Below are 9,915 nucleotides of genomic sequence, written 5' to 3' on the forward strand. Positions count from 1 at the left end.
TAGTCTAGTCTATAGTCTAGTCTATAGTCTAGTCTATAGTCTAGTCTATAGTCTAGTCTATAGTCTAGTCTATAGTCTAGTCTATAGTCTAGTTTATAGTCTAGTGTTAACTCTAGTCTATAGTCAAGTCTATAGTCTAGTTTATAGTCTAGTGTTAACTCTAGTCTATAGTCAAGTCTATAGTCTAGTCTATAGTCTAGTCCATAGTCTGGTCTATAGTCCAGCCTATAGTCTAGTCTATAGTCTAGTCTATAGTATAGTCTATAGTCTGGTCTATAGTCTAGCCTATAGTCTAGTCTATAGTCTAGTCTATAGTATAGTCTATGGTCTAGTCTATTGTCTAGTCTATAGTCTAGTTTATAGTCTAGTGTTAACTCTAGTCTATAGTCAAGTCTATAGTCTAGTCTATAGTTCAGTCTATAGTCTAGTCTGTAGTCTAGTCTATAGTCCAGTCTATAGTCTATTCTATAGTCCAGTCTATAGTCTAGTCTATTGTCCAGTCTATAGTCTAGTCTATAGTCTAGTCTATAGTCTAGTCTATAGACTAGTCTATAGTCTAGTCTATAGTCTAGTCTATAGTCTAGTCTATAGTATAGTCTATGGTCTAGTCTATTGTCTAATCTATAGTCTAGTCTTTAGTCTATTCTATAGTCTAGTCTATAGTCTAGTCTATGGTCTAATTTATAGTCTAGTCTATAGTCTAGTTTATAGTCTAGTCTATAGTCTAGTCTATAGTCTAGTCTATAATCTAGTCTATAGTCTAGTCAATAGTCTAGTCTATAGTCTAGTCTAAAGTCTAGTCTATAGTCTAGTCTTAATCTAGTTTATAGTCCAATCTAGAAGATATTCTATTATATAGTACAGCCTTTGGTCTAGTCTATAGTCCAGTTTATAGCCTAGTCTTTACGACAAAATATAGTCTGTCCTATAGTCTAGTCTCTAGTCTAGTTTTTAGTTTAGTCTATAGTCTAGTCTATAGCTAAATCTATATCCTAGAATATAGTCTAGTCTATAGGTTAGTCTATAGTCTATATGTTTATTCTTTTTTACTATATTTGAATCAAGTATTACAAGTTATATTAAACATTAACAGTATTCCTGGTATTTTCATTAATTTTACACCTTTCCCAGGAAATTTCACACTAAAGTACAACTAAATTTAGTCAAATTAAAACGCCACACCATATTTGCAGCCCCAAATAACCAAAATTTGTAAAGACAAAATTTTTGCAAAAATTTAATTAACTTAACGAAAACTAAACATTTTTAATGTTCACTGAACAATTCCTCTAAACAAAATAAACAGCGCGTAGAGAAGAAAAGACTAAAACACAAAAAAAAAACAAAGACACACGATTCCAAAAATAAAAAAATAAAAAACTAAAACAAATCAATATGACGATGAAGTAACTCCTCGTACAAAACAGCTAGAACACATTATGAATAGTAAATTAAAAAAAACCGAAATCGGATGAATAAGTAAGTATATAGGGATAGATAGACGACAATGACTACAAAATAATAATAACAACAACAACAACAACAATTATAGTATATAGAGGAGTTTAGGAACAACAATAATTGTGCGGGTAATGATGATTATCAACAACTACAACAGCAACAACAACTATACAAAAAGTAAACCAAAACGACAGCAAAAAATATCAAAGAAATTAAAACTAAATACGATACAATATTGCGATTTTGAATTGATTTTTATGATAATTTTATTTATATATTTTTTTCGTTTTTTTTTTTTTAATTTTGTTTTTTTTTTTTGTTTAATTTTGCACTAACCATTCCTGTGCCGGCTAAATGGTATATAAATCTAACGTAAATCTAGGGAAAGACATCATTTCTTTGGTGGAAACTTAAGTGTTAAGTTTAGCTCCAGTGCTGATCAGTTTCTATTCGCGAATTTAACAAAAATTTTTATTTTCAACAAAAAAGCATATCCAGAAAAAATTATACTTTTTTTTGTTTAAAGGATAATAAATCAAATAAAACATTCAAAATGAAATTCAGTGCTACTCTTGCTTTGGCTGTTATTGTGGGCCTCGTTGCCAGCAGCAGTGCTTTCCCAGCTCAAAAAAGTATGTGTTAAAATAAGTTATTTAAAAAACAAAAGTATTGAAAAAAATTAACTAAAAAGTGTAAATTAAACAAAAAATAAAATATTAAAAAAACTATTTTTTAAGTGAAAAATTTGTACATCTTGCAAATGCAACAAAATTAAACGTTAAATTAGTCAAAATGGTGAAACCATTCGGAAAACATCTATTGATATCGAGTTCGTAATCATTTATCGAGTGTTAAACCAAAAACTTGTAAACTTTCTCAAGTTTCGGCAAAACTTTTGAACAATTTATAGTTTTTAGTTTAGAAAACAATTTAGTAAAAATTTCGCAAAAATTTTGAACCGATATAGGGAACTACCTAAAGCTTTACGTAAAGCTTTTAATATACCAACACAAACTTGTTGTTTACCAACAACAATTCTAGAGCAAATTAAAGAAAAAGTCCAACTAGAAATGAGAAAATAAACAATCGGAATAAGTTTCAGTCAAATCAGAACTACAATATTCGATCCACAAAGAATCTGATTTCAAGAATTGTTTGCTCAAATATTTTTCCAATGACTTCTTAAGTTTTGTCACAAATAGTTTGTCTCAAATACTAAATAAAACATCTTAAAGAAAGTCAAATTCTTTAAGCAATCTTCTCTCCCACAATATCTTCCGAAATTCTGTCAAAACTTGTACGATTTTCTTCTCAAAAGTTTTCTGAATAAAAAAAATCAAGAAAAAAACTTTCAAATTTGAATAAAATTTTCAAATTTGAATAAAATTTTCAAATTTTAATGAAATTTTAAAATTTTAATAAAATTTTCATAAATTTTCCTAAAAATTTGAAAAAAGTTCCAAATTTTCAGAATAATAAAGCTTTTAAACGATTTCTTACAAATTTTACATCAAAGTTCAAAATTTTCCGAATAATAAAGCTTTTAAACGATTTCTTACAAAGTTTACATCAATTGGGTCCATTTGCACCCAAAAGAGTATGAAATATATTAAAATCTTTTAATGTTTATTAAACTTGTTACAGAATTGTCATTTCTATTAAAAATTTCTAAAAGCTTTCAATCGCGAAAAGTTTTTACTTCTTGCTTATGCTTCACACAAGTCCAGGAGCCATTTTCTGAAAAAAATGGACCGAGAATATTGAAAACATTAATCACTTTGAAAAAATTTAAATTCTATATAAAATTTCTCTAAAACTTAAAGAAATTAAAGTAAAACTTTCAGTCACAAGACCGGTTTTTAACTTCTACCTAAAGTTTTACACAAGATCATGATCCATTCTCTCAAAAAACCCTGGACCCATTCTCTCAAAAAATATTGAAAATATTAAACACTTTTCACAAATTTTAATTCTATCAAAAATTTCTCTATAACTTTCTGAAATTTTAACAAATATACAAACGCAAGACTTATTTTTACTCTCTCTCTCTCTCTCTCTTAAAAGTTGAGAGAAGTCTTCAATATTTGAACCCTTAAAAATGGCCCTGTTCAGCTCAATGTTAGGAAAATAGCTCCAACAATTCAATTTTCCCAGAAATTTTCAATTCCTATAAAACTTTTTTAAAAGCAAAACCTAACAAATCAGACATTAGGTTTTCTTAGATGTTTAGCAGTTCCAGATTAATGATTCTCGGTCAAATTTTAGATCTCTAAAGTAGTACTTTCCCTAAACATATACTTAAAACTGCTCTTTTTAAGAAAAAAAATTAATTTTTCAAAAAAGTCCAAAGAAAACTTTGATAATAAACAATTACTTTAAGACCTCTAAGCTTTTTTAAAAGTTTTCGTAAAACTTCTCAAAAATCGGTCAAGTTTTCGGCCCCAAACTTGAGGCTTTTAGATTAAACCTTTATGAAAAAATAAAGCTTTACAACATTTTGATTTTATAAAAAAGCTTTCAAAAATGTTGAAGATGTTAAAGCTTTCTTATAAGCGGTCCTTGAATCTCTTCAAATTTCCCAATATCTGGGTCTCGAAACTAAATAAACATATCACAGTTGTTTAAATCTAAACAAAAAATCCTTTTTCCGTTTAAGCCCTAAAAACTTTCGTCCTTTAAAAATCACACATTTTAGTCACATCCAAAATTTAACAACAGATGTACAAGTTTTTTAGATCCATTCCTTACTAAAACCCAAGTTGTAGTACAATATATATCTAATTTATATTTGAACAAAAAAAAACTAATTAGGAATGATTTACTACCAACGCCCTGCTCAATACTATGCTGCTCCCCAACGTATGATGTATGTTCAATATATGCATCCATCACCTCATTTTGCTCGTTCAACCCAAGGAGCTGAAGCTTTGGTAGCTGGTGAAACTGTTGCCACTGGTACCTATTTGGAAGGTACAGCCAAACTAAGCTTCAAAATCAATGGCAAATAATAATTCCTTTCAAATATACTTCTATTTGCAATTACAGATTGTGATCATGCTGAAGGTGATGTTACTGCCGCCGGTCCCGGTGTTGCCTTTGAAGCTTCCGCTCCCGTTGATATTGTTGCCGAACATGGTGAAGATGTTTTAAGCGAAGCTCATGGTGTTCATGCTACCCAAGCCGAAGCTGAAGCTTACCCTGTTGCTGACGAAAATGTTTCCGCTTTCGAAGTGCCCGCTGATGTTGATATTGTTGCCGAAGAAAATGAAGTTTCCGATGATGCTGCTAAAGTTCCCCGTGACTTCAACTTGGATGGTGCTGATGACAGCAATGCTGCCGGTGCTGGTTTTGCCCACGAAGAAGTTGCCCATGAAGTACCCGCCGTCGAAGCTGAAGCTACCTTCGAAGTTCCTGAAGCCCCAGTTGAAGCTCCTCTTGATGCCCCAGTTGAAGCTCCCGTTGAAGCTGCTGTAGCTCATGATTTGCCCGTTCCCGCTCCCATTGCCCCCGTTGCCAAGCCCGTCAACCGTTACTTGCCCGCCAAGAAGAAGGTCTACGTTGAATTGGACCAATCTGTTGAATCCGCCGAAGATACCGGTTTAGTTGCTGCCTCCGAAGAAGCCGACGAAGAAGAAGAGGAAGAACATGTTGCCCCCGTTGCTCCTGTCACCCGTCGTCCCGCTCGTCGTCCCTCTGCCGGCAAGAAACCCTCCAAGGCCGCTCCCGCCAAGAAGGAACAAAAACCCCTTCCCGTTGGCACCTTCTTCCCCATTAACTTCGGTGGCACCAAGGGTGGCGCTATTGCCATTGCCAACTCTTTCAGCACTGGCGAAGGTGGTTCCGCTACCAGCCACGCCATCGCTTACGGTTCCCCCGATGCTGCTGCCCTCCGTGGTTGCGTAACATGCAAGAAACATTAAGTTTGACTGTTGCTAAGGCATTATTTCTCCATTTTTTTAATGTAATATAAGCCATTGTTCTGTGCCCTATTATTACTGGTCTTAACGACTAAACTATAGTTCTTTTTATATTTTCTTATTTGAATTTTATTTTTTAAAAAAACCCTTAAAAATGTTTTATTGATTTTATTATTTTTTTAGTCCAATTGTAAAAAAAAAACACGAAACCCCACAAAAAAATAAATAAAAAAATTATCCTTTAAAAAAATCTAAATGAGTTTTGAATTTTTAAACCAACTTTTCAAAACAAAAAAGACTTCTAATGTTAAATTCAATCACCTTAGATCCTTAAGGAGTTCCACTTTGTTTAGTTTTAGTTCTGTTTCAGTTCTGTTCTAGTTCCAGTTCTGTTCTAGTTCTGTTCTAGTTCCAGTTCTGTTCTAGTTCTGTTCTAGTTCTGTTCTAGTTCTGTTCTAGTTCTGTTCTAGTTCTGTTCTAGTTCTGTTCTAGTTCTGTTCTAGTTCTGTTCTAGTTCTGTTCTAGTTCTGTTCTAGTTCTGTTCTAGTTCTGTTCTAGTTCTGTTCTAGTTCTGTTCTAGTTCTGTTCTAGTTCTGTTCTAGTTCTGTTCAAGTTCTGTTCTAGTTCTGCTCTAGTCCTGTTCTAGTCCTGTTCTAGTTCTGTTCTAGTTCTGTTCTGTTCTAGTTCTGTTCTAGTTCTGTTCTGTTCTAGTTCTGTTCTAGTTCTGTGTTAGTTCTGTGTTAGTTCAGTTCTAGTTATGTTCTAGTTCTGTGTTAGTTCAGTTCTAGTTCTGTTCTAGTTCAGTTCTAGTTCAGTACTAGTTCAGTTCTAGTTCAGTTCTAGGAGCCTAAAGGAAGGCTTTGTAAAGTCCAATTTTGACAACAAGTGATGGTCTTTATATAATCCTACTTTAGCCTTAATTGGGTTTTTGAGAGGTTCAATCGAAGGCCCCTTAACAAACGATCATAAGCCTATATTTCAGTCATTTTAACTGAGGAACACTTTTCATTCTTTCGAAAGTCCAATAAATCTCTCCGGAATAGAAGTTTTGTGTAATGAAAAGACTTTTTAGTTAATATTTTTATTTTAAACTTTGTTCAAAAAGGAAGTTCTTTCATTGTTTTTTTTATTTAGTTTTTGTTTTAATAGATTCTATTTAACATTCAAGGTGCAATTTGTTGTTTTTATTTATTGTATATCAGAAATAATTAAAATTGTATTGTTTTATTATTTACTTGTATATAATTTTTGTTTTATGTATAATATTATTATATATTGACAATTTTTTTTTAAATATTGCAATAATAACATAAGTTCAATTTTAAAATTGTTAAAAAGGAATTTTTATGTTTGTTTAACAAAACATTAAAGAAATTTCTGTTATTGTTTAAAACAAAAAAACAGAATTTAAACACTTTTGAAGGCAATATTTAAAAACAAACTAAACGAAACTAAAGAAAAAAATGAAAAATCTGAATATTTGCCATAAACAGCGTTAAAAATTAAAACTTTATTTAAAATAATTTTAAAAAACATATTTTAAAATAATAATTTTTCTACTAAATACCAAAAAGAAAATAATCTTAAATGAATTAATTTTTTTTTTTTTGTTTTTGGAAAAAAGACGAAAAACGAGAGAGTAAAATGGAAATTTGTTTAAAGTAGATTAATTAGTAAAAGAAACGGAAATGTCTATAAGAAAACAACAAAAGCAAACACTATCAGTAACCATATTTATCTTGTAAAGAAGACATAACATCATTGGCCAAAGAGCTCAAACGTCCAGCTACTTTATGAACACCCTGGCGTACACTTTCCTTAACATCATCTAAATCAGGAGTTTGGAAATTGGCAACTGCAGTATTGTAACCTAAAAAAATTAACGCACAAAGTTTTAATCACTTCCAAAAAATAAATGTGAATTCCTTTTTTTTCTTTTTGAAATACCTATAGAGCCTTGTTGTTGACTGCTACCATCGCCAAAGTAATCCGAAGACGATATGGCTCTTGAACCCTGGAATCTAGATAAATTTGCACTTATATCCGGTTGTGATTGACTGTCCGAAAAGTATTGATCTGAACCGAAACCTTTAGCACTACCGAATTTCTTTTGAGCCGCATTATCTTCATAATTATTTGAGCTTTTCTGTTGCGATGAGCTCGTCTTGCGCGAATAACTACTATCATAGCTGGTGGAAGAAGGCAGTGTTGTCTTGGGTTTTGGTTTCGTGGCTTCGGCACCATCACCACCAGCACCACCAAACATTGATGTTATATTGGAGTGTGTTGAGCCAATGGGTTCAATGGTCTCAAAACCCATCATTTCCAATTCATGTTTATCGATTTTACTGCTGCCACTAGTTCCAGCACCACCATTATTACTGCCGCTACCACTGTACATGCTAGTCGAGTAGTCATTGAAGAAACTATCATTATCGAACGCCGACAACTTGTTGAGAGTCGTTGATGAGTTATTGGAATTTTTAGGTCCCGGAGCTTGTTGTATGGTCTCCATGTCACTTAAAACGGAATGCGAAATGTCGGCGCTAAAAATGAAGGGGACCAAAAAAAATTTTAATTATTAGTAAAAGCAGATATTATATCACATCCTATTAGCTAAGAAATTGCTATTCAATTCCACCATGATTTAACTTGAATCTAATCTTATTATCGAATTTAGATAACAACCTAGACCTTTGGATAGTCACAATTAAGCTTAAAGCAAAGCTCTTTTAATGATCTTAAAAATCCAGGTTTATCGTTTGTTTCATATTATGACAAATCTCTATCTCTCTAGTTCTGTGTTAGTTCAGTTCTAGTTCAGTACTAGTTCAGTTCTAGTTCAGTTCTAGTTCAGTACTAGTTCAGTTCTAGTTCAGTTCTAGTTCAGTTCTAGTTCAGTTCTAGTTCAGTTCTAGTTCAGTTCTAGTTCAGTTCTAGTTCAGTTCTAGTTCAGTTCTAGTTCAGTTCTAGTTCAGTTCTAGTTGAGTTCTAGTTCAGTTCTAGTTCAGTTCTAGTTCAGTTCTAGTTCAGTTCTAGTTTAGTTCTAGTTCAGTTCTAGTTTAGTTCTAGGTTAGATCTATTTATGTTGTAGATCTGTAAGTATCCCATCCAACAGAAGCCTAAAGGAAGGCCTTGTAAAATCCAATTTTGACAACAAGTGATGGTCTTTATATAAACATATTATGACAAATCTCTATCTCTACAAAAAACTAGGAAAGTGGTGTTAGACTTGTATTCTATGCTTTACATCTTGTTAACATTCTATCTACTGGACAGAAAGTCAGTGTTCAATTACAGCACATTTCCACTTGAAATCAAACTCTTCTGTATAGTAAAATTTTTGCTTAAAATCAAGCTCTTTATGTTACTTAAAACCTTGATAGTATATTAGACAGACAACAAGGATCTAATTTCACCATATTTTAGCTTAATACCAAGTTAATTACAAAGTAATTTGTTTGCTGAAAATCAAACTTTTATTCACGTCTAAAAGCCTCGATAGTATAGTGATAAGTACCCTGTCTACTGGACAAGAAGTCAGGGTTTAATAACAGCATATCTTGACTAAAATCAAGCAACAATCATTTTAAGCAGAAAGGTGTACTTCTACTTTATTAAAGTGTATCACCTTCTATGTTGTTGTTTTTTGTAGCAGGTTGACGGTAACTGGATGTTCTTCCCTGGGGAAAAAACTTTCGATTGATACAGCTGTTGCGGACTTGACAATCTTTGGCTGATTGAGAATCGGGTCGTTCCGGAGCTGAGATCCAATTGTCGTGGAAACGACCACCTTATATTACAAAGTACAGTTTTAGCTTTAAATTATGGTATTATTCTAGACTCAAGCTTTGTCTTTTATGTTATTAAAAAACTCGATAGTATAGTGATAAGTATTACATCCTATTATACAGGAAACAGAGCTAAATTTCGGCTTGAAACCGAGCTAATTTTATAGTACAGTTTTAGCTACAAATCTTGCTATAATTCATGATTAAAACATTGTCTTCAATGTTATTGAAAAACCTCGATAGTATAGCGATAGGTATCTCCTCCTATTATACAGTGAACAGAGCTCAACTCCGCATATTTTGGCTTGAAACCGAGCTAGTTATATAGTACAGTTTTAGCTTCAAATCATGCTTTAATTCATGACTAAAAGATTGCTTTCAATGTTATTTAAAACCTGAACAGAGCTCAACTCCGCATATTTTGGCTTGAAACCGAGCTAAATACATATTACAGTTTTAGCTACAAATCATGCTATAATTCATGACTAAAACATTGCCTTCAATATTATTTAAAGCCTCGATAGTATAGTGATAAGTATCTCCTCCTATTATACAAAGAGAACAGAGCTCAACACCGCATATTTGGCTTGAAACCGAGCTAATTTAATAATACAGTTTTAGCTTCAAATCATGCTACAATTGTGACGGTAGCTTTTATTTAGTCAATATTAATGATGAATCGATTCTTTTAAGTGATCTTGTTTAAAGCTCAGTTTCACTCTCATTTATATTGCTTTTATTCCATC

General features: G+C 32.2%; 2 protein-coding genes across 4 annotated transcripts; one reads left to right on the forward strand and one right to left on the reverse strand.

The window, feature by feature from the left end:
* Positions 1-1,851: 1,851 nt before the first annotated feature.
* On the forward strand, positions 1,852-5,515 carry LOC111682459 (skin secretory protein xP2). Of its 3 annotated transcripts, none has more exons than XM_023444419.2 (3): positions 1,879-2,093; positions 4,273-4,431; positions 4,507-5,515. In XM_023444419.2, exons 1-3 carry the CDS (start codon positions 2,015-2,017, stop codon positions 5,379-5,381), a joined length of 1,113 nt encoding a protein of 370 aa, XP_023300187.1. In that variant the 5' UTR covers positions 1,879-2,014; the 3' UTR covers positions 5,382-5,515. The 3 variants fall into 3 exon arrangements, with proteins under 3 accessions (XP_023300189.1, XP_023300187.1, XP_023300188.1); XM_023444420.2 differs by having other exon boundaries at positions 4,378-4,431; XM_023444421.2 differs by lacking the exon at positions 4,273-4,431 and having other exon boundaries at positions 1,852-2,093.
* Positions 5,516-6,849: 1,334 nt separating this feature from the next.
* On the reverse strand, positions 6,850-7,938 carry LOC124420000 (ADP-ribosylation factor GTPase-activating protein 3-like; the record flags this gene model as incomplete). The annotated part of the gene is made up of 2 exons (XM_046951415.1): positions 6,850-7,248; positions 7,326-7,938. Coding segments are annotated over 2 exons (762 nt in total), but the record flags the coding sequence as incomplete, so codon positions are not given.
* Positions 7,939-9,915: the final 1,977 nt, after the last annotated feature.

This window comes from Lucilia cuprina, chromosome 5, assembly GCF_022045245.1.
Source record: "Lucilia cuprina isolate Lc7/37 chromosome 5, ASM2204524v1, whole genome shotgun sequence".
In the NCBI taxonomy this organism is placed as follows: domain Eukaryota; kingdom Metazoa; phylum Arthropoda; class Insecta; order Diptera; family Calliphoridae; genus Lucilia; species Lucilia cuprina.

What these genes read in the sequence shown, in the direction of transcription:
- LOC111682459 (XM_023444419.2), top strand. Translation starts at nt 2,015, where the DNA reads ATGAAATTCAGTGCTACTCTTGCTTTGGCTGTTATTGTGGGCCTCGTT. An exon ending in TGCTTTCCCAGCTCAAAAAA is followed by an intron (nt 2,094 to 4,272) that starts GTATGTGTTAAA and finishes AAAACTAATTAG; the next exon opens with GAATGATTTACTACCAACGC. An exon ending in CACTGGTACCTATTTGGAAG is followed by an intron (nt 4,432 to 4,506) that starts GTACAGCCAAAC and finishes TTGCAATTACAG; the next exon opens with ATTGTGATCATGCTGAAGGT.